This window comes from Equus caballus, chromosome 24 (assembly GCF_041296265.1).
Source record: "Equus caballus isolate H_3958 breed thoroughbred chromosome 24, TB-T2T, whole genome shotgun sequence".
NCBI lineage: Eukaryota > Metazoa > Chordata > Mammalia > Perissodactyla > Equidae > Equus > Equus caballus.
Genome location: NC_091707.1, coordinates 57,158,998 through 57,183,342, shown reverse-complemented (window position 1 = coordinate 57,183,342; position 24,345 = coordinate 57,158,998). Strand labels below are relative to the sequence as shown.

The following is a 24,345-nucleotide window of genomic DNA, read 5'->3' as shown; positions in this document are numbered from 1 at the left end:
GGAAAGTGACACAGGGTGCATTTTTCAGTTGGTCACCACCATGGGGCGGGAGGTGGAGCCCCGTAGAAGTGCCTCGGAACGAGCCACCTGCAGCACAGAGAGGACCCTGTGCCCAACCCCGACCCGCCTAACCCAGAGGCTGCCCCGGTGGAGTCTGAACTCCCCCCACTTCCAGGCTGAGCTCTCACGGGCCTCCCCAGGAGAATGCTGTCAGCTACACCTGCCTGAAGGCGGAGCTGTAGCAAGGGCCAAGATTATGTCAGGTGGGGCACAAGAGGTGACTTGTATACACTTGCACACAGGTGCACTTTCCCTCTAGGTTACAGGAAGGGGCCCAGGACCTGTGCTCTTCATGCGTCCTTGATTTTGGGACCCATAACTTGTCTCCTCCCCATTCCTAATCTATGCCTCTACACGCGTGGTGTCTATGCCAGTCTCTGAAAACCTTCCCCTCGACATCTCGATAACTCCACTTCCTATCCTCAGTACTCGTTATTCTTCTCAGTCCTTAAAGGCCAAGCCTGAACTGTGCCTTTGTGGTGCCCAGCATAGTAGCCGTCCAGCAGCAATGACAGAGGGCCACGTCCTCGGCCCTGCCCCTCCGCGCTCTGCCCTGCCTGCACCCCCTGCGGCTTCCTTTCTTCCTCCCTCCCCTGGCAGGAAAGCCAGGGCTCCGGCCTTGGCGCTTGTTCTATAGCACAGTCACCTCCAGAAAGGACAGTGAGGTCTCTGAGCCTTTGACCTCCTCTCCTAGAGGCCACCCTCAGGTCTCGTCCCAGAAGACTGGGTCTCTCCTTCCTCGCAGACGTGCAGCAGCACCGGGCATACTCTCCTGTGACAGTGCTGTGACCGAGTGTGCTCGTTCTATTTTCTCTTCCGGGTGAGGACCTGCGAAGTGTCGGGGACACCCTTCGACACTGCAAAGTCGTACACACAGGGGGATCCCATCTGCGCATTTTAAATGTTGTCTGAGGCAATCCTGGATTTGGAAGTCAGGTTTTTATGGTAGTTATTTAACCAAATCCTACATTCCAGCTAAAAAAGGAAGCCCAGAGAGATGGCCAGTGGACGCTGAAAGCGTTCTTCACGCTCCTCAGAGAGGCGCCGACACTGGGACTGTGTCCACTCTTGGCTGACCAGAGGCGACAAGGTGGCGGTCTCGCCTCTTCACTGGCACAGTCCAGAGGCTGTGCAGAGGCCAGCTTCCAAGTGTCAAAGCCTGGTGAAGCTGAAAAGAGAAAAACCACTTATGGGGAAAAAATTCCTCTCACTGAACTTGTAAATTTAAGCCCTCAACTATCGCAAACTTTACAAACTCATGCATCACATTTTGATCCCAATCCTAAGATTATCATATATAAACAGTGTAGTTCAGACAGAGGTACAGGCTACACACAGAAGGCGCCCCTGGCTGTGTGTTTCCACAGGTGCAGTTCTGGGTAATGTGTACATTCAGAAACTCCAAAAGGCAAGAGAAAAACCCGCCTTGTATTAGGGTGGGGTATTGCTTTGATGGGGGGGGGGGGGGGGGCGCACACAGAAAATTGTTTTGTGTCATATTTTATTACATCAATGACTTCAAAATTTTTATTTAACTTCAGCAAATATTGGAAATAGAAAAATGAATTCTGTGGAATTTCACAAATAAATTTTCCAATTTCCACTAACAAATGTTATCATTTAATGGCTAAGCAATTATAATGCTATGAACATTCACCACAATGAATGTGCTGAAATAGAAAACAGGCAGAAAGAGACATTAAAATATTACTTACAACAGCATTATTACAACATATTTTCTTTAAAATTCCAACGTGGATTTTATCACTTCAAAAGATATACAGCATTTCCATTATATTTGCAAACTTAACCTTATACATCTTTTAAAATCTTGAAAAATTTTTAAGCAATCTAAAAAGCACTTAGCAAAGTTGATAAGCCTACATAATGGAATACTATCCACTCCAGTATAAATCTTAGTTTTAGGAGAAGGTGACTGTAAACACTCATTATCATACAACATGCATAGACTATACTGACCTTCCTTCTCATTTGTAACGTTACTGCAATTGTGCTTTACTATAATTAGGAAAAGCTGCAGAGGTCCAGGGAGTGGCAGAAAGAATGTTTGTTTTTGAGCATTGCACAAGATCACTAGATTCAGATTAGCTAACTACTTTGAGTCAACTTGAGGCAAAGTTTCACTTGATATTAAAAGCTTGAATCCTGGGTCACTAGATTTAGAAACAGGCTAGACGAGAGAGAAAATGAGGCTCTTGTTTGAATTGGCTCCATCTTTCCTTTGCTCAGATAAGCAGGGATCCAGTTAGTGTAATGCACTGTTTGGCTTATTTTTGGTATGCAATTATACCAATAGTACATCTGATATTTAGAAAGACAAAAATAGGGCATAGTTGAAATTTAAAGTGACAATGAGCACACTTATGGTGGTGTGTGATATTTGAGGAAACTTTATATACACAGAAAACAACCGCTTAATCAGTCCACCACAGTAAGCTTTTAAAACTCAACTGTTTTTTCACTTCCATTTTTTGATTAGAGGTTTGTGATCATCAAAGGGTCTTATAGGTTAAAAACGATTAAAAACCATTTTTGAGGAACTGGTGTCTTGGTAGGCACAAATATACCAAGACAACCCAGTGGGCGTGTTACACTAACCTCTGGCTCCTGCTGACACCAGCACCTGACTGTGTGCCACCACTAACCTACTAAGCACAATGGAGGCATGGGTACTTCCTGGTTAAAAGAGCTACATTACAGAATTGATCACTGTTTCAGACCAGTCAACACAATATTCAAGTAACAAGGTGTTTAAATGGATAAGTGAAAAAAACTTTTACCTAACACTTTACACATCTACATAAAATTAAATAAAACAAACTTTTAATGCATATGCAATACAATTTATATCTTTTAGGATTTCTAAACTAAAAGTTAAACTATCATTTGCTTCAATGGTACTATATTTTGCACAATAACTTATACTTAGGAGAAATTTTCCACACAAAAAAAATATAATTATGACATTCACATTGATAATTTTTAAGAAGACAAAGCTTAAGTGAACATTGCATCCGAAGCAGTTGTCATTGTGGACCCTTACACATCCAAACACGACCTGCTGATGCACCGAAGTCTTGATATGTTAAAAAGGGTCTTCACATAAATAAGACCAAATCACTCAGCTTTTAAAGCTAAGCGATTTCTTGCATTTACATCATCATGGCAAAGACAGTGTAATGAAACAGTTTAAAACACAGTGCTATCTTACGTATGAAACTACAACAAAGGCAGTCAGGCAAAGACAACTATCTTTTTTCCTTCTGGCAAATGAAAACGACATGCCCCTTTCCCTTGGAGAGAAAGCCAAAATCCAACAAGTATACTAGCACAGTGACTTTTCAGGACTGGAGACCACTCGGTGCCAGGAACCAAGTAGGGGGATGGTGCAGAATCCAGACAGAGGCCTGGCACTGGTGCTGTGCCCGCCATGCTACATAAGAACTAGCATCAAGCTTTCAAGCACTGCCAGAAGGGATCAATTCTTGAGGAAAATAAGATAGCCTGGGTGTGAAGAGAGGAGCAGATCCACCGGCAGAGAGGGAAGGCCACCGCAGCAGATCGCCTACCGCTTGCTAAGGGGAAGGAGGTCTTGAGAAGCAAGGAGAACCCAAAGCTTCGGTTCGTGCCTAGTGTCCCCTTTAAGCGACGTGCAAAACTTGTGCCACCTCCTCCGCATGTTTTTCCTGCCGTTTTCCAGTCACACAGCAGGCTCATGATAAAAATAAAAGCAAACTCGACTACATCATTACTAGTGTTATCCTACTACCCCGTCCAGGTAGGGGCCGCGCGCTGTGGCTGCCCTCTGACCTCTGATGCTGCTCTTCATGTGCTCTCACTTGACCGACAGAAACCTCACGTTGGGACATGGTGATGAAAGTCGGCAAAGTCCCATTATACTCCCTTTTTGAATGACCTTTCTCCAATTTCTAAAAAGAAAAAAAAAAATCCAAACAATCTGGGTTTCTAGCTGACCCTCTTCCTAAAGAGATAATCAGCTGACTTAAAAAAAAAAAAAGGTGCTTGGGAGTCAGAATATCAAGTTTTCATTGCATATTTAAACTTCTTAACAATTCTGTTCATGCCTTAAAGCATCTGCATTTTTTTTCTTTTTGGTACTGAAAGCAGGAAACATATTTAAATGATGCAAAAAACACTAACAAAAAAGCTCCTTCAACATATTTTAGTGCAGGCTGAACTGACTGTGGGATGGGGACAGGTTACATTAGAAGGCAGTCTGACAGTCCATCCCTCAACCCCTCAGCGGGTCCACAGTCTGGTAGAGAACACAAGCGACTCGGGAAGTCTCAGAACACTTATGAGAAATTTATGCTTGTTCCCAGTCCAACCAAAAGGCATTAACATACCACTTTGTAGATGGTTTCTTTTCATCTTGGTCTCACTAGAACCACTAAACTAATCTCTTCTCTGTCCTGTACTATAATAGTAAAAGAGAGTGGATGGTGTTTATGTGATCACATCAGTACACGAAGGACACAAAAGGATATGTGGAGTGCCACGTCAAAGGCCAGGCATATCAACAGAATGGGGAACAATGTGTAGCTTTTATAAAACAATCACCAGCTATTCTAATATCCTTTATTGAGCTGACCTGACATTTAAAATCTGCGCTCTGTCAGAATCTGCAGCAAGCTCTCCCCTGTCTCCTAATCTCAGTGATGTCATCTTTGGCAAGCAATAAACTTTAAAGAAGAAATAAGACACTAAAACAGAAAAAGGATTGATAACATGGTTGCCAAAAGGAGAAGGCACCAATTCCAAATGTACAAGCACCAGGTACAGTGGTATGGACCAAATCTCTTGGAGTTGGGTGGTAGTGGTGGGGAATCAGGAAAGATAGGGTGGCACCCATCCTAGGATTGCAATGCTGAAAGCTGAAGGCAGAAAGTGTTGAGGTCCACGTTCCCTTTAAGCTACAGTGTCCAAGGACAGTTGCTATGAATGAGCTTTCTACCACTTGGGAAAGGAGAAGGGAGAGACTTAGGCCAACTAAATTTATAAACCATAATTATACCCTACGTTTAGGGAAATGGGAGTTGTATCAGGATGTTTGGCACGATAAAGGTTATAATGCAGTCTGCCAATATATCGCGATTTCCAAAGAAGCATGATATCACTTAGGTGGATGCCTCAGAAAGGAACAAGAGAAACTTTCTAGAAGGCCAACAGGGTCACAGTTACTCTGAAAATTACATTATGCACAAAGTAGAAATTGCAGGCCATGCAGGAACAGAGTCGTGCCTTCCGAGTCGACTACCTGTTCCGAAGCTGCTGACTGGGAAGAGCTGCCATTGGTGGGGCTCCGGAGCTCCGACTGGGAAGGCGGTCCCCAGAGTCACAGGAGGCGTGCCGGCTGTGAGATCTCCCAGCACTTACGCAGAGTGCGAGAGATGCAATGGAGCTCTCTGGGAAGTGGCGCCAACATGGAGGAACGAGCAAAGAATTAAGGCAGATGGAGCACAGGACTGGAAGTATACGCCTTTTTTGGTAATAGCTGCTTGTCCACAGAGATGTGATGCAGATGGCTAGGGGATGTCTTGTAATACCTGATATCCTGGATAACACAGGTGTCCATACCAAGTGCTCAAAGCTACCAGAGTTTCTCAGGAAGCAGATGCATATCTGACGTCAAGAACAGAAGCAGCCTGAGGAGAGGCAAAGGAAAAAAAGAATCAAAGAGCAGGTAAACCATACAAACTGCTAATTCTGGTGTACCGAAAGAGGGCGAGGGCATGGGCCCACCCAACTTGTCCTGCGAGTACAGTATTCTGCAAACACACATGTTCCTAAGGGCAAGGCCTGACAAGATGGCTGGGCCACGGCGAGGCAAGCAGAAGGGCGGGGCAAGAGCGTGGCCTCTATGGCCAGATGTCGTGGGCTCAAATACTGGCTCTGCCACTTCCCAGGTGTGTATCCTTAAACGAGTTTTTTCTTTTCTTTTCTTTTTTTTTTTTTTTGAGGAAGACTAGCCCTGAGCTAACATCTGTGCCCATGTTCCTCTACTTTCTATGTGGGACGCCTGCCACAGCATGGCTTGCCAAGTGGTGCCATATCTGCACCCAGGATCCGAACAAGCGAACTCCGGGCCGCCGAAGTGGAACGTGTGCACTTAACTGCTGCGCCACCCGGCGGGCCCCCGAGTTCTTTCTTTTTGAGCTTCAGTTTTCTCCTCTGCAGAATATACACAATAATGATGTCTACTTCACAGGATTAAATAAAAACTCCTGAAAAGAGCATATGAGCACAGTGCTTGGCAAACAGCAGTGCTCCGTGTGTCAGCACTGGCTGGAGGGGATGGTGCAGCACTCACCTCGTTCACCAGCCACTGGTCCTGCTGGGACACAGGGATATGCAAGACACCCAAACTCACAGGAGCTTCTGTGAGGGCTTCAAAGGCATTTCTTAAATCTCCGCTCCCAATTTTCAAAACTGACTCCCAGACCCAAACCGAAAGGTTACAAGATGTCTTAGTGCTCACCACTCCCCTCACGGGGTCTCACTGCTAGGGAACAACTGGGTTGTGACTCTAAAATCTGAAAGAGCTGTTCCTTCTCGTGAAATCAGTTTATGAAAACTGCTGTTAGTCAAATCAGGAGATTTCTCCTCATTAGTAATAAACTCACTCACTCTATAATTTTAAGTGAGAATCTTTATCTCCAATCCCATCATTTTTAGCATCCTTCTGTGCTCTTTCTGACATATCCCCTAACACCTGCTGCCTCGTCCTCCATCCTTAGCCATCTCAGAGAACTCTGAATCTCAAAAGCTCAACCCGCTTTGGCTAAACTCTCTTCTTAGTCCTGAAGGAGAAAAGCCTACAGCTGACAGACCATTATGTTACGAGAACTTCTGGCAGTTCTGAGGCCCTCCTCCCTGTTTGTGCTGCATAAAAATCAAGTCTTGGGGCAGAAGAGGCAGGCAGGACACCAGCAGACATCCTTCTTAGCTGCTGGACTCCACGGGATACACAAGAATGCGAAATTACAAGGACACCAAGTTCTGAGCACTGACTAGACAGACAATTAACCAGCATTCTAACAAGTTCCCTTAGGCCCTTCGTGGACACAGAGAAGCAGCTGGTCCTTACAGATTAATCTCCTTCTGCAAATTAACATATGGAGAACAGAGAATCAGCGTGGTGGAGCCAGCGAGCTGGTGCTGTAAAAAGCATAAGAAGAAGAGGACTAAAGAAAAGGAAATGTAGGCGTGCAAGAGTGTGTGTGTGAAGCATAGAGAGTGTGGGCTTTAAATGACTAAAGAGGTGAAAACATTTTAAAAGATACATAAAGATTATACACTAAAAATAAGTTAGATAATGCCACTCTTTTTGAAGAGAAGGCTAGGTAAACAGACACATGGAAGATCGACCACCAAAGAGAAATGGAGAGCTGCTGCTAGGTGGGAGGTCCAGCTATGGATGAGCCAACGCAATAGAGACTGGGAAAAGAAATCATATGGGTACTTTGACGAGCAATCAATATGGTAAGTGGACTATTAAGGATGGACCTTCTGGACTAATAAGAAAGAAAAAAAAAGTAACTGACTGTCTCAGTCAGTTTCCAGGCATAAGAAAATGAAGAAAAGTATGTACAAAAACACCTCCTGTGGTGATGACACTTGTCCTAAAGCTACTATCACATTTTTTTATGCTAACCCTGCCACTACCAGCTTTGATCAAATTTGAAGAGGGAAGAGAGCCAGAGTTTCTCATTATTTCTGCTTCTTGGAACTGAAGCTGGAAACACACGTGGAAGCTTCCATTCTTGTAAATTCCCATGTTCCCTCCCTCGTCAGCCTCATCTTTTCAATGCCTCATAAACTGAGTCCAGAACTTTAGAGAAGTTAATTTGTTGCTAAAGGAGCAATTAGCATTGGGACAAAAATCAGTGCCAAAAGATAAAAACACCTTCTTTCTGCTCAAATGCTATTATGTTCCAGGGTGGCAGGCTGGGCCTTGCAAGGGTGTGACTCAGAGGCACACTCACATTTTCATATTACAGATTTTATACACTTATTACAAAGATTTTCTGGTATAAAGCTCTAAAAGAGTCTAACTCTAACAAAATTAGTATGTTTCAACAGTCATCTGACAGATGTTAGTGCTTTGAGGCCATTTTTCAAACTGACACAGACGGTGTGGACGAGCAACGTCATGCTCTCAGGGGCTGCTGTCTTTCTCACAAGGCACTCCCACGCTCAGGTCAGGAGGGGGTTTCTGGGCTGCTTCTGCAGCCAGGCTCTTAGAGTAAAGGGACAGCACAGCACAGACAATACAAAAAAGGTAATTTCAAATCATTCCTGCATGGTCTGGGGAAGACTTTGATGAGAATGACTTTCCTTGTAAAGCTAAATGAATCCTTAAATTACCAAGTCAGTGAACAAATTCAAATGCAAAGTGACTGGCAGTTAACGCTCTCCCATGCCCAGCCCAGTCTGGTCTTCTGTGGGAGTCGGGGTAAAAGCGTAGCAGGGCAGGCCAGGCGAGGCAGCCCTGTCACAGGAAGCAGAGGGAGCAGATGGGTTCCTGCAGCCTCAGTAATCTGCCTGCCTAATCTCTGCTGATCAGGCTGATGAAATCGGTGCCACTCTCCTGGAGATTATTAGAATGTTGGCCACCATCCTGGAAGTTCCAGACAACCACAGGACCTAGAATTGTCTCCATCAATATTTACGCTACTTAGCACCAAACAGCATCAAAGGCTACAAGATTCTGACAGCAAGGACAGACCCAGGAGCTCCCAGCTGGCTAGCAGTGCAGACTCTCCAGTAAGCTCATTAACCTCACAATGAGCTGACAACATATTTTACACGACTGAGCTTTACTGACGCTCCTCAAGGCACTTCCAACTTACGGTTCTATGGCAGAGTTCTTACTGTATTTAAGGAAATACTGATAATGTGGAACATTTTGTGGCTGGAGGAAACCAGGATGGAATTAAGAATTTGTCCAGGAATTAAAATGTGGATTAAGATACACAGTGACCAAAAACTGGAGTCAACACATGTATTATGGTATTTACAGGTAAAAGTCAAGTTACTGACACAGCTGAAACCTAAAAATATTTCTACGGCTGAAAAATGTCATCAATGAAGAAACCAACTGCAGATTCGAGCATGACTCTGGCAGAGAAGAAATCACATTGTTTCAGACTTACCTCGTCTTCCTCTTCAGGCATCTTGACAGAATTATCTGGGAACTTCACAGGTCTCTGATTACTGGGCCCGTTGGTCTCTTCTTTCCCATGTTCTGCCTCCCATTCTTGTAAAACTTCATCTATGTTGAAGCGGCGTCGGTAATTTACAAAAAAGTTTTTCACTTGTACCACTGATTTGTTCCCAATCACGTCTGAGATTGCCTGAAAATCTCGGCCATATTTCCTGATGGCTAAGGATGTAAGAGAGCATTTTTTTTCAATAGAAGAGAAAAACAATAATTTTGAAAAACCCCACAACTGAGACTTACCCCTTATCTAGATAAGAAAACATATATAGGCTTTTAATAGCAGGCACTAGACAGTATATTGTATGGGAAAAAGCAGCATTCACGTCTAGATATGTTCCACAGACGACTGGACAGAGAAGTTCAGTATGACCCTGTCATCCAGAAATCTGTGCTTTCCCATAATACGTCACATGATAACCAAAGTCAGCTAGTGATTACTGTGGATCTTTTCAGGATCCCCAGGACTAGAACATCTCCAACCTTAAAACGCTAACATTCAATATCTGCTTCTTTCAGGGTTCCGTACTTCCCAACTATTCAGAATCCAACAAGTAGCTACTAAAATGAGAGACTCACACCTTTAGAAACTGAGGCTTCCAGATTAGTTTTCACATCTTGTGGGACATGGGAAAGGGAAAGAAGTAAAGCTCAAAGGGAATGCAGTAATTTGGCTAAAACGTCCACCAGAAGAATGTAATCCTCCAAGAATGTGTTTCAACATGAAGGATGTGCTGGGAGCAGGGTGGGGCATAACTTTTTCCTAAAAGTGATCATTACTCCTAAGCTTTTTATAAGGAGAATTTCCCCATACCTTGTACGGCAAGAAGCTGCTCTTCTGTGGTCCAACGTGCATTACATTTCTGAATGACCTGCATATCCAAATGAGTCATATTAGCACACTATATTTAGAGATGAGTATGTCTTTATGAGAGTTAATGCAACTTTCTCTTTTTCTCATACCAGAATTTTAACATCAACTAGGTTCAACTAGGTTTATAAAATTATGTCTATACTTCCTTTCTAAGAGATGTATATTGGAGATATATTACACAGATATTAAATTCTTAAACCCATAAAACTTGGGTATAACTTCTGATGTCAGCACAATCCTACCTCGGGAAGTCGATACGGTTCTATTCCACCATCAAGTTTTTCTTTGAGAGCACTGTTCGTCTGTTTAATATTCTGAATCTAAGAGAGAGAGAAAAAAGATTTTCATTTTAAAAATGAAAAACTTTTATAGAAGTATGAAAAGAAAACAGAACTAAAAAAAGCTAAAGGAAACAAAAACCCAAGAGGAAAGAAGTTGCTGACCTGTATGGTAGCCAAAATTTGAGGTTCTTATGGTATCCTTTGAGAGCATCTAACTAGATTCTTTAATTGACTTGCTTAGAGCAACTGACAAGGGACAACCAAGGAGGGGATGGTGGTGAAAAGGCTCCTGCGTACACAGTCGTAATCCACCATTTCCTAACAGTGATCACCTGAACAGCAAAACACGTATCTGGAGTCTGACACCAAAGACAGAGGCTACCCCCGGCCTCCCCACCACACAGAACTGAGCTAAGCAGCACAGGAGGCCGAGTGAAGGCAGAAGAGGCATGGGCCCTAGAGCAGGACTGCAGGCGCAGCCCCGCAGAGCCCCAGCACTGTGCTGTCCAGGCCCCGCACTGATTCGACACATGGCAGAAACCCACAACGCAGACTTCTTTCATAGGGAGAAAAAATAAGCAATATGTCAGTTTTTCACAAGGCTAATTGTGACCAACTGTAACTTCCTCATTTTCTCACACATTATCCACATGACTGTTTTGATTCAAGGTACCTAATCGTTCACTGCCCTTGCCTAATCAAAAGAAAGACACAAGCGATACAAAGCACTCAATCTTTAGTTCTGCAGACTCCTGGATGAGCTGGTCGTGGAAGTGGGCCCTTCTCTCTCAACTCTAAGTGGCGGGCATTTCGGGGCCAAGTACCAGGGGAACTCAGACCATGGCATGTTTCATTTTTGAATAATCACATGAGCTAATAAGAAAGCAAGGGGAGGGAGAGGTTCATTTTCCCAAGCAAAACATCAAAGACATTCACGAGCAGAAGGTGCCCTCAAAGCACACATCTTATTAAGGCAAGCGAAGAAAAGCAGGACTTTCAGAGGTACGGAAGGGGAGGGAGAGAGGGGAGATGGCGGTGACAGACAGTCATATGGATACTTTTTAATAATTCACTCTTTTAGAAAAACTCTTTATACTTATGCAATTTTTTAAATGCCACTTTCAAGTACTTACATTTCACAGAATTCCAGTTTCGCACATCCTTTCCTCCTATGTTTAACCACTTCTAAAAGGTTTAAAAAAGGAGGGGAGACGTGCAGGAAGAATTTTCCACACTGTGGGACTAGTGGCCAGGAAGAAAAAGACCAGCACTAGAAGGACCAGAAATTGACCCCGTCCGCCGTTAGCAAAGGCCTCAAAGCCCACAAACAGAGCCCGCCCCAAATCCGTTTGTATTAATGCCACATCAGAGCATAAAGACAACTGAAAAGAAAAATATAGGAAATGTGCACAAAATTTACTCTGCAGTAAAAGCATAAATGAGAACCTTGATTTACTGAAATTTGCTTCAGTTTACTGAATTTTGAAAAGGTACAAATCAGAAGAAAATAAATTGGTACTAGAAAGTTTCAGTCAGGAAAGCAATGCCAAGCTCTCAGACCAGTATTATCTAAGGGAACTCTAATAATGGCAATATTCTAAAGTTGTGCTATCCGATATGGGAGTCATTAGCCAAATGTTGCTACTAAGCACGTGAAATGTGGCTTATGCAACTGAGGAATCAAATTTTTAATTTTTTCCATTTTAATTAATCCAAACTTAAATTTAAATAACCATACGTGGCTACTGGTTACCACACTGAACAGCACAATCTTAGACTCTTGCTCAGGGTGCTTTCAGTAACTAACAACCCATAAAATACTGCAACGTACTCAGATGATGGTCACTGAATTCTGCTTAGGCTAAAAACTGAGCGTAGAAACTTCTGACAGGAAACTCTCAAAAGTCAGGGATCTAGAATACTACATGTCCCCTTCCAGTTAAATATGTTACTCTATTTAGTCTAGCTGGTTGGTTATATATGGTACAAAATTGGGTTTATATTGCATTGATTAAGTAACATGCATTTTCCAAGGAGATCAACCTGTTTAATGCATGCATTTTTCTAAGTCAACATATAAAGAAGCTTAGAAATTAAATGAGTGGCTACAAGGCAAAATATCCACATATTTTGAACTAAAAGTTAGCTCTAAATTCTCACTAACCTACATCGCTGTTTCTGATGCATTTTCCATATCCGAAAGATCAAGTGTTTACTAATCAGAGTAAAGATAGGGGTTAGGTGCCAGCATCTCGCCAACTGGAAAGGAAGCAATGTGGCAACAAGCTGGATAAGAAATAGGATACAAAAGCAATCACTATTTAAAGAAAAAAAAAAAAGCACTCATTGTGGCCTGGTGCCTTACTGAGACCTCCCCGTTGAACACAACTTTCTTTTTTCTACTTTATTGTGTGCTTAGTGATTCTTCTCTAATGTCAGACCGTTTTACTCTCCTCAGAAAATACCTGATGTAACAGGCACTCCTCACTGGCTAACGTGACAGGCGTTCCCAGTCCCTTTCTCACTTGCATTTTCAACAGAGGCTGATGATTTTCCTTGGAGCCAGGAGGAGCCGCACTGCAAAGCACTGGGCATGCAGAAGGTCTAGGAGCTTCTGGTAAGGCAAAAGCTTTTCCTGCTAAAAGGGACAGCCGGGCTAGCTCTGCCTCCATCTCCTCTTCTTACTGCCCTGAATGCAGATGTGAAGGTTACAAAATGGCTTCTGCAGCTTCCAATGCGAGGCAGCAAGCAAGATGAAAAGGCAATAAACTAGGAACAGCAGAGTAGAAAATCTGAAAGAATCTGGGTCCTTGAGAGAATCACTGGACAGATGAACTAACGCCAGCAACCACTGATGTTGGGATTTCTTGCTATTTAATAAAAATAAATCCTTAATTGTTTAAGCTGTTGTCAGTCAGGTTTTCTGTTATTCTTAGGTGAATGTTTCCCTGCTAGACAACCAAACATAGGGGCATAAAGAATAAAATGTCCACTGTGTGACTGACTGCCATGTGAGTCTGGAAGTGGATTAAGCTGTAGCCCTAAAAGGCTGTGGAAAGTACACAATCTGTCTCCTCTCCTGCTAAGTCAGACTCCAAGCCCCCTGTCTCCAACAATGTGAACTTTGAGTAGCTACCTTTAAATAAAAAACTCCTGTTCTTGGCCCTGGCTCTGAAAACCAAAGAATCTTTTGTCTATCATACTACAGAGTCAGCAACACCTCCGTGGAAGAAGGGGTTTCTTTTTCTTACTTCAACATATTAACATCAAATAGCAAGCATTAGGAACTCACTCAGCAGAGGGGGAAATGAGTCCCCTTGTAGAAGAAGGAAGATGAAAATGACACAAGAGCTCACAGCCCTAATCAGACAGAGCTCTTGCAATGCAAACAGAGCTTTAAAATACTCTCTCACATGGCAGCCCTCATATACCCTGTAAGATCAGGCAGGCAAGAATTAATCTCCTCATTTGAAAAGAGGCCCAGAAAGATTAAGTGATTCTCCTAAGATTAGAATGCAGCTGTGCCAGCATCCAAGACAAGAAGCCAATCTTCCAATTCCATGGGGCATGCTTGGTCCTGGTCTGTGCTGCCTCCCTACACCAGAAGACAGGGCCACACACCCCACTCTTCTTATCTATGAAACGTCAGTTGGTCTCCTATTTAACCTTCCAAGGGAACCATTAAGATCAACAAGTCAAAAGCATCAAAAACTACAAGTAAACCACCGGTCCACAATTTGCTTTGAATTTCAGAGAGAGAACTAATGAAAGGACAATACTACTCAGTTGAATATTCAGTTTAAATGTACTATGCAAAATCAGATTAAAATGATGAGCCTTTTCTCATTCCTGGTGCAAATAATTAGAAAAGGATTAATTTTAAAAACAATATCCTTTATGAGAGCGTCAAAAAAGTATCAAATATCTACGAATAACTCTAACAAAGGATGTACAAGATCTGTACATACAAAACAACAAAACACTGAGAGAAATTAAAGATCTATATAAGTGGGGGGATATATCATGTTCACAGATCAGAAGATTCTAATGCTCTATTTTAATGTTAATTCTCTATTTTGATCTATAGATTCAATACAATCTCAATGAAAATTCTAGCAGAATTATTTTTCTGGAAATTGAGAAGGTGATTCTAAAATGTACATGGAACTACAAAGGGCCAGGAATAGCCAAGACAATCTTGGAGGACTTATACTACCAGATATCTAGATTTATAACATATATATAATTAAGACAGCACAGTATTGGTGGAGAATGGACAAACAGACCAAAGGAACATAGCAGAGGCCCCTAAACTTGACCTATACACATACGAACACTGGATTTAAAACAAAGACCCAACTGCACTGCAGTGGGGAAGGAACAGTCTTTTCAACAAATAGTACTCAGTTAACTAGATATCCATATGGGAAAAAAACCCAAATGTCGACCCTACACGTAACAATATACATAGAAATGGGAAACAGGGAAGAACTGTGCCCCGCTCCCCCAGCCCCGCCCCCAGGGGTAATGTGGCAATGCCTGGGGCCTCTTCTGTTATCACAATTGGTAGGGGAGGATGCTTCTGACATCTAGTGGGTAAAGGCCAGAGATGCTGCTAAACATCTTACAGTGCATATGACAACTCCCCACAACAAAGAATTACCCAGCCTAAAATGTCAACTGTGCTACAGTTAGGAAACCCTGATGCAGCATAACCAAATTGCACATAAACTGACATGACCACTTAGGAAAACTGTTTGGCATTGTTTTCTAATGCTGGACATAAGTATCCTCTATAACCCAGTAATTCCACTCCTAGGTATATATCCAACAAAGACGCATACACAATGCACAAAGAGTCATATAAAAGAACGTTCATATCAGTATTATTGGTAATGGCCAAAAATGGGAAACAACTCAAATGTCTACTAACAGTAAAATGGATAAATTTGTAGGATATTTATATAGCTATGAAAAAGAACAAAAACTATTGCTCTATGATACAAGGATAGCTCTCACATGTTGAGAAAGAAAGCCAGACATAAAAGAAACCATATCATATGATTTTATTTATATAAAATCCAAAAACAGATAAAAATAACGTGTGGTTTTAAGTCAGAATAGTGGCCACCTATTGGGAGAAGGCAGGTAATGAATGAAAGGGGCATGAGTGAAGCCTCTCAGGCAATGCTGCCTTTCCTGAGGGGAGTAATGGCTAGAAGGAGAAATGAATGGGGCTTTGGAGGCAATATTCCATTTCTTGATCGAGAGAGAGGTTACGTGGGTGTGTTTACATTGTAAAAACTCACTGAGATACATATGCACACATACATACACACACAACATTTATATATATATGTACAACTTCAATTTCAAAGTTGACTTAAGAAAAATCAACCTAAGATCTTCTGTCTCATTCCTTAGAAATAAAATGCTGTTTTGACATTTGAGGAAAGAGAACATCCATGTGTGTGAGAAATAAAAAACCTTCTCAAGTGCTAGTTAACTCTGGGCTTATGGGTACCTGTCGTTTGATTGAAACCAATTCCATGTCTAGTTGTCTCAGCACCGTGGTAGCAGCAGTGGCATTGGCGGAAACAGCCTCTACATCTTCTTGAGAAAGAAACATTCCTTTTGGAGGTTTCCTTTTTGCTCTATTTTTAGCTTGTGTACTATGTTTTTCTTTTTTGATCTGAGGAACTGTCTCAGTAGGGGGCACCTGCATGATATACATATTTGATGAATGAGACTCTAAAAAAATTCAAACGCCAAATGAATAGTAATAAGCATATTTCCTTAACATGGCTCCAAACAATCTAAGACAAATACCATGCCATATCATAATTACTATTTACAAACTCTAACAGGCAGTTAACAGACAAACACATTGGCTATCGAACTTCGGCTAGGCAGTTCAAAATGATTCCATTGCTTCTTGTACAGATACATCCATATTCTATCCCTTTAAGCCTCTGACAATAAGCATTCTTATCTTCTTGTAGTAATATAGGAAGAAAAAAAAACATATTCTCTTCTAGTGAGCTTTGTATATATGAACAAGGAGCTATTTTATCCTAATAGTCCCGAGCAATATAGATGGACATGTGACCACAGAAAGAAAAAAGAAAAAATGATTCAGCACATGCATAGAGATCCATTTAAATTCTTTAGAGAAGTTTATAAAAACGTTAACTACAATATGAAACTAGGACTTTTTTATACACTTGTTTTTTTGGACAACACAACTTTTAGGGCAATTGTGAAACTTGCCTCAAAAAACATATGCTGTCAGTTTAAAATGCACGACTCCTGCTAATCTTTTTAAGTGCTTTCTTTAAAATCAAAACCTTCGGAAAGGAAATGCAGTAAAATCTTGGCAAGAAAAGCACAATATCTTACTGGTAACCATTTTAAGAACAAGAAGTTTTTGTAATTGTTCATAATCTCACCTTGCTAGTGTATTTTACATTTGCTGATAAAGCTGAAAATATGTTCAGGCTTTTTGCTTCGTATTTTAAAAGACTGATAAAAAGACCACGCAAACTATGATGGTAGTAATAAGTTCCTGAACAAGTGGTAATAAACAATACATAAAAATACTCATAGGCGATAAACTGTGTTCTGTATAGCCCTACGCTGTTTAGTAAAGATCACCTATTGACCATGTGTCTGTTTTAGTAACATTTTAGTATGTAAAGAAACTAAGATTTAACCATTTTTCTTTTTGAATCAGAAATTGTGCTTCATAAATAAGAATTACAGAAATTAATATAAAACCAAGCCTTTTCTCTTTCATTTAAAATGTTCCATTGAAGAACCTAATAAATAACAATGCATCAAAATAAAGCTCAGTAAAAATAGCAGTACATGTTGATTTCCCAAACAATCTAATTCAGCTAACCCTGACAATGATCTTGTCATTTGGGCACTCATACAAATCACTGGCACGAGTGCTATGAAGAAAGAATGACCAATTTCCAATTTGGTGATAAATACCAAAAGAAGCCTTAAAATATATCTAGAACACTTTGACCCAATAAAATTACTTCTAATGGAAGTAATTGTTTTCTAATTCTAATGGAAAAAAATAAGTACACAAATATTTAGTTATGAGATCAGCATTTCAGCATTGTTTATAATAGCAAAAAGCAGGGGGAAAAACCCATAAAAACCCATGTAAGACTGACTAACTCAACGATGAAAGATTGGCACGAAGGAACAACATAGAGCTATGTAGACAAACATACTTGACATAAAAATATGTTAAAGGTAGAGCAAATTTAAAAGCTTATAAAAAATTAAATATTAAGATCCCATTTTATTATTTTTTTAAAGTGAGTATAGATTCAGAATACATTTCACAGAAGAAGTTGTCTCAAGTCACCAAAATGTTAAGTGATTATTGGTGCTAATATTGTAAACCATTTTTATTTTTTCTTTTTTGATTAGCTGTATTTCCTAACTTTGTCTATAAAAAGGATATATTATTGATGTAATTTTAAAGTTTAGGTATGTTTATATCCTAGTCCCTTTTGTTTTTCCATGTTGTTGTCATCTTTAGAACATTTGAGATAGAGAACCTTTGAGATTTTACTGAAAGTAGACTCTGTCTTCATAAAAACACTTCTATGAACACACACACCAGACATATTCACGCTGGGATTCCATCCTCCAGCCTGAACTGAGGGGCTGATGGGCACCAAAGGGCGAAGGAGCCCTCTCCTCCAGGTACTGTGTGACATCCCATCAGGGCCTGCTGCAGGCCCTGCTGTACTGTGGGGGTTTCCAACCTGTGTCACAGAGCCCTGGCTTTCCTCGGACAGCCCCTGGAGATCCCACATAGGCTTTATTCAATTTTTATGAATGGGCAAAATAATCCGAGACTGAAACTCCCATTTCAAAAGGCTAAGATCATCCAGACACCCCCCTGTTCTCAGTGGACAGCTTACAATAAACAAATGCTATAAATATATATATAAAAAAAGTCATACACAACTGTAGAGAATCGTGGACCCCTTGAATCCAGAAACTAACGACCTCTGACATAATGATTTTTAAGATCTGAGAGATTAAAAACTCACTGTGTGTGAGGCTCACCCTTGTATGATCTATGCTGTTGTTTCTGAGTAACAAGAGGACTTGCACTGAGTCCCCGCGGCCCTGCAGTCTCCTCATGACTGAGCGCGCAGACCGCTGGGGCCAGCTACAGCTTCGAAGGAGACCATGAAGGCTGACAAGAGGAGCCGAGCTCTACCCTGGTCCTCACTAGCACCGCTTTCTAACCTAGTGAGCTAATGGCTCAGACAAGAAGGCAGTGAGGACCGCTACCCCAGACCAAATCATCACTGATTAATGCTATTTGTTCCCTTAAAGTTTCCTTTACTCATGTTTCTTGGCAAACAAAATTCTAAGTTCTATAAACCAAAGTTAGTACTGTTTAAAAAGTCATATCATGATGCCTTGGACATAGCACTTAATACATACTAAGTAGAATAAGTAAGAGGAATGTTTTACTTATAGAACTAGTAATAAAATTTATTTGCCTAAACAATACTAGGGAAGAAGATACCTCCTTTTTGCTTTCCTTGTTTTGATCAATCTCAATGTCAATGGGGTTATTTCCATTTGTTTCTTCCAGTTCATCCTCACTGGAAGACAAGAACAAGTTACTGAAAGATCATTTTGTACTAATTTTAATATACAAATATAAGCAATAAATTGATTTAATGTCAGATTTAATATAAAATTAGTGTATGTTTTCAGACTGCTGAGATACACGTTTTTACAATTCAAATAAAATAATACCAACTCTATAGTCTTTTAGTCTAAATGATGAAAAGAACATTAAAGTAGGTTTCCGACTCCCAAACTGGGCCTAGAAAACTGCTGCTTTACATTTGTAAAGTGTTTCCTCTAACTGAAAATAGCAAGTTTAAGACATTTACTTTATTTCCCCGTCATTAGCTAGTGGAGGTCTGGGGCATGATCATTAGACATAACTGAGAAATTATTTAAGAATAAAGTCCGACTGCATCGAGAGCGAATTCACAACAAGTCAACATTCACGTTCAAGTCCCAGCCGTCTGCTCATGACTACACGAGTCCCAGGGTGGGAGAGGCTGTTTGGTGGCCTAGATAACTGGTATTTTAAATTAATTTTAAAAAGAACACTCACAGTGATACAGTACTTCAAATGCTTTTGTTTATATGCTTCCATGTAGTATTTCTTATTAAAAAAAGAAAAGAGCTCTGTGGTAGGTAGGTCTTTTACCAAGCAAATGAGAACGCTAAGGCTGACGAGTCAAGCAGCCTGCCCCAGTTTCCCACAGTTACAACCACCTGAACAGAACACTCAGGTTTTCCAATGTCAACATTCCACTCTGTCTCAGGAATCCATGCCACGTGACTATGCCCACTGCCTAGGCCTTCTCCCCACCCACCCCCCAGGGCCAAGCGGGGAAGCAGTTCTGGCTGAGGAAAGAGTGTCCAAGAGGAGAAAGCGCCTGGGGCAGAGGGAATTTCTCCCAGTCCCTGCCATTACTTTCACAGGCAAGTCTCGTTAGAAAGACAACAAGCTCTCAGGTGCTACTGCCATGGCTCGTGTGCACCTCCTCTGTCTGCATCCTGATAGTGGTGAAGGTGCACACGGGAGGTGGGAGCACAGCAGTTCTCAGCACCCTTGGAAGTCACGCAAAGAAAAGCGCCTGGGAAGTGAGAACGGAGGCGTGTCAACAACGTGCTTATCATTTCGTATGCAAGGATAACAATCTCCATCTATTTCTTAACTTAATTCTGAGCTCATCTTAGTAGACTGCACCTGTTTGTAGTAATAGACTTAATTTATAAATGGTAACTAGACCTAACAAACAATGGAAATAAATTTTAAGCAAAAGTTGCTGCGACACTAAAAACAAATTCAGTAGTGTTTGCTGCTTTTCTTTGGTTATGAAGAGTACCGATCCATAAATAGACCCACTCATGTATGCTACAGACCAAAAAACATGCAGATCTATTAAGGTCAACAATTTTATAGAATCTTACAGCTGGAGAGTGCTTTGGAGATGTTTTCAGCATCACTCTCATTTTATACTTGGGCCGAGATTTGAATTCTCCAAAATTGATACTCAGCTCTCAATATGTTCCCACATGTTACTCTCTTTCATTTGAAATCATAAAAACTCTCCTGAGACGGAGCCATGGAGATCATGCAGTTTATCTTCCTTCATTTTATTTTGTATTACCAATTTATAAATATGACACACTATAGAAAGTGTGAAAAATATAATTTTAAAAAGCCACCTATATTCCCACCAACTTAACAAAACCACCATTCTGTTTGTGTACTGCCTTCTGGACTTGAAGCATCTTCATTTTAGGGGTGAGGAAACTGAGGCTTGGGGAAGAAGCAGACTGAACTCACCTGCCTGTGAGCATACAAGCAGAACTTTCAGAGTCGAGGCCAGAACCTACCACTGCGTGAGAGTACATGGCCATTTCCACTACTCTGCGCTGTTTACAAGACTGAGGAAGTGATCTAAGATGTATCCTACTCACTAAGCTATCATTACAACTAACATCCTTACTAAGAAATCATAAAATATTTCTTTCTTACTCACATACACGAAAGAGAGTCAAAAAAGGGAAGAAAGAAATCTAAACTGTATCGTCATCTTTTAACATACCAACATAAAAACATGTCAAATGAATCTTGTATAAGCATACCAAATAAATTTCAACCTAGGAAATAATAGCTTCCTTTTTATTAAAAGGAGACATCCTCAAGGGGCACAAAAGAATACATGGGAAAGGTCATTCATTCAGAATGAAGTTTATTGACTGGAGGAAGAATGGGGAGAAAAAATACCCCAAGAATACAACCCTCACTCATTAATACAGTTCACAAACATTTAGCTGAAGAACATTGTGTAAGTTTTGGTTCCACCAGGAAGGTACTGGGGAAATCCAGTCACTCCACCTTTCCTTTGTGTATCCACCAGTTCTAAGAAATTCTAGTGACTCAAAAGACTCCCATTAAGTGGTGAGACAACACCCCCAGGCACATACTGACCTTTCTTCCCGCTCCCGTTTCTGTTTCCGAGCATGGCGATCCATCACGCTGGTTTTAGTCCTAGTCTTCTTCCAAGAGTAGTAAAATTTCACCAGACTTGCTATAGATTTATCAGGAAGCTAAATATAAAAAAACGAGTTGGTTTAGATTTAACGCTAATCTTTAAAAATGAAATGTGTTTAGATACATTTAATAAGGATCACTTTGACATATTCAGAAATGTCATAAATCACAGCCCTTTTTCTCTAACGAAAAACTTCGTAAAAGAATTCTCATTAATACATTTTCAAATTACTGAAGTTTGACTGTAAGTGAAACTTAGCCCATGAAAGATTGTAAAGTCAGTTTAAGATAAATCAGAGTTTTCACACACCTAAAGTTTCTAACATAACTTTTTGGTTATTTTTTTAAAATTCATTTTAGCACTAATATAACCATCAATAAGATTCATGCCAAGAGTCCACCAGATAGGTTTCCAGAACGCAAAAGATAAGCAAAACTTCCCCAAGCAGAAAGGGCCCCAGATGCTCCACCTCATCAAATAACTGTCAAAGATCCTTTCCACTGGACTAATCTGGGGAGCCCCACAAGAGAGACTGGGGTGGGGGTGGGGGAAGGGGCTGACTTATGGCCATCAAGCTGGGAAGTGCTAGGAAATGCTTCACTCCTGTAATTTGAAGACTCTCACCCACCCAGCAGTATGAGTGAGGTGCTTTTTCTAAAGGGTGCTGTATTAAAAATGGCAATATTCATGCTTGTAGATGATAGCCCTATCCCTCAGGCATGCTGCAGAGGAGACAGGCTAGGGGAAGAAAAAACATCAATGGTCTCATCTACTCACCATCTGTTGGATTCTATGAAAAGTTTTCCCATGAAAACTAAAGGCTTGCTCAAACAAGACTTTATCTTCCACAGTCCACTCATCTGGGAAGGGGGTAAAGTTGGGCAAATCAGCCAATGATTTTTCAATATTATGCTTATGCCAAAAGAGCATCCCAAGAGCCTAGAAAAATAGCATCATTGAAATTTTAGACCAAAGACGTGAATGAAACATTAAAATGGAAATGAGGTCGGCAAAAGGAGAGTGTGTGCTTCTTTACACCCAGACGAATTAACAGTTAACTCATATATTGCCAAATGGCAGACGCTGACATATGCCTACGCTAAGCCATTTGTCTCACAAGCCCTATGGGGTAAGTCCCACTAGCCTCACTTCACAAATGAGAATACGGAGGCCCTGAGAAATTAACTAACTTGCCAGTGGTCACGGTGCTAGTAAGTGGCAGAAGCAGCGTGGCTCTAGAATCCGTGCTGTTCAAGGGTCACGCTCTAATACCTTTCTATAGGAAAAGACAAAGTAATTTACAAAAGCAATCAATTGTTTTGTTATTCTTTCGCCAAAAAAACTAAAATGTAAAATTTTTTTTCATCTCAGAAAGGAAAAAAATACACAAATGGGTGAAGAACAAATAAGAAACAAGAGAGACAATTCAGGAATAGTTTCCTGAGAAAATTTTCTGTATTACAATTCTAAAGTGAAAATGATCATACTTTTGAAGATGTGAATTCTTAAAAATTCATACAAGTATATTTAGCAATCACCCAATAATATTTACACTTTCTAAACAGGATAAAAAAATCGATGATTTTCTGAGCAACTTTGTGAAGTTCATGAGTAGGGTTTGGAAAAAGAGAAGCACACATTTCTTGCTTTTAGAGATTCTGGAACTATCTTATTATAATTAGCTTTTCTAACAGTTCTATCAGGGTAGAATAATTAAAAGTAAAGCCCATGCTAAAAGAACAGTCTAATATTATACAATCTAAATTAGTCGTACCCTTAGTCACTAGGATAAATGGGAAATGTTAGCAACTTACAGGCTGTGACATCTAGCTCAATGCCAAGGAAAGCACTAATCCAACTTACTGTGCTAATTTTTAAAATAACAATTAGAAATAAAGCTGAAATAAAATATCACACTTTCGAAGAAAAATTAATCTTGTGGGTTTCTCATTAGTAGGTTCCAAACAGTTTTTGAAAGAAAACTTTAGCCAAATCTTACAACCTGAAAGTGATTCAAAACATTTAATATTAGGGGCCGGCCCCATGGCCGAGTGGTTAAGTTCGCGCGCTCCACTTCAGGAGCCCAGGGTTTCGCTGGTTCAGATCCTGGGCGTGGACATGGCACTGCTTATCAAGCCATGCTGAGGTGGTGTCCCACATGCCACAACCAGAGGCACTGACAACAAGAATATACAACTATGTACGGGGAGCTTTGGGGAGGAAAAGACGACGACGAAGGAAAAAAAAGAAGACTGGCAACGGTTGTTAGCTCAGGTGCCAAGCTTAAAAAAAAAAAAACAATATTAAAGCACTGTAGGTCTGAGGGTGACAACATAAGTCAAGAAAAAAATCACACAACCACAAGAATGACAAACACATCACATATTCAAATAAGAAAGCATTATGCCCAAGTATCCAGCACCTCAGAACCGCTGCTCTCTTAAATACTGCAGGCCTGCAGAAATACAGATGCCTTTCAAATCAAAGGCATCTCAGAGGGTAAAAATGGGACCTGAGCCTTGTATAATACTGCTAATAACCACCAAAAAAATAGCTAATGAGGAAACACTAATACTGAACACAGGAACAAAAAAATTTTAATGGGTGAGCTATAAAAACCATCTTTAACAACAAAAGAAAACCAAGTCATTACCTGTTCCATGTTGTACCCATGCTTCTCTTTGGCAATGGCAATGTATTCATCCACTGAAAGACAGGACAAGAGGCCAGTGAACA

At 40.9% G+C, this 24,345-nt stretch overlaps 1 protein-coding gene across 3 annotated transcripts in view; it reads right to left on the bottom strand.

The window, feature by feature from the left end:
* Positions 1 to 980: 980 nt before the first annotated feature.
* RCOR1 (REST corepressor 1) overlaps positions 981 to 24,345 on the bottom strand; it is a 124,029-nt gene continuing 100,664 nt past the window's right edge. Inside the window, exons 4-13 of one of the 3 annotated variants that reach the window (XR_011431891.1) lie at positions 24,263 to 24,315; positions 22,387 to 22,548; positions 21,546 to 21,664; positions 19,047 to 19,125; positions 16,002 to 16,196; positions 10,439 to 10,516; positions 10,137 to 10,194; positions 9,258 to 9,487; positions 5,360 to 5,747; positions 981 to 1,228 (exon numbers count right to left, since the gene is read on the bottom strand). Coding sequence is in view for 2 of the 3 variants with exons in the window: in XM_023628439.2 (XP_023484207.1) it covers positions 1,094 to 1,228; positions 9,258 to 9,487; positions 10,137 to 10,194; positions 10,439 to 10,516; positions 16,002 to 16,196; positions 19,047 to 19,125; positions 21,546 to 21,664; positions 22,387 to 22,548; positions 24,263 to 24,315 (1,109 nt within the window). In the remaining variant the exon portion in view is untranslated. Of the gene's footprint in view, positions 1,229 to 1,559; positions 5,748 to 9,257; positions 9,488 to 10,136; positions 10,195 to 10,438; positions 10,517 to 16,001; positions 16,197 to 19,046; positions 19,126 to 21,545; positions 21,665 to 22,386; positions 22,549 to 24,262; positions 24,316 to 24,345 lie in introns of those variants that run through there. The other 2 variants (XM_023628439.2, XM_023628440.2) reach the window with 2 other exon arrangements.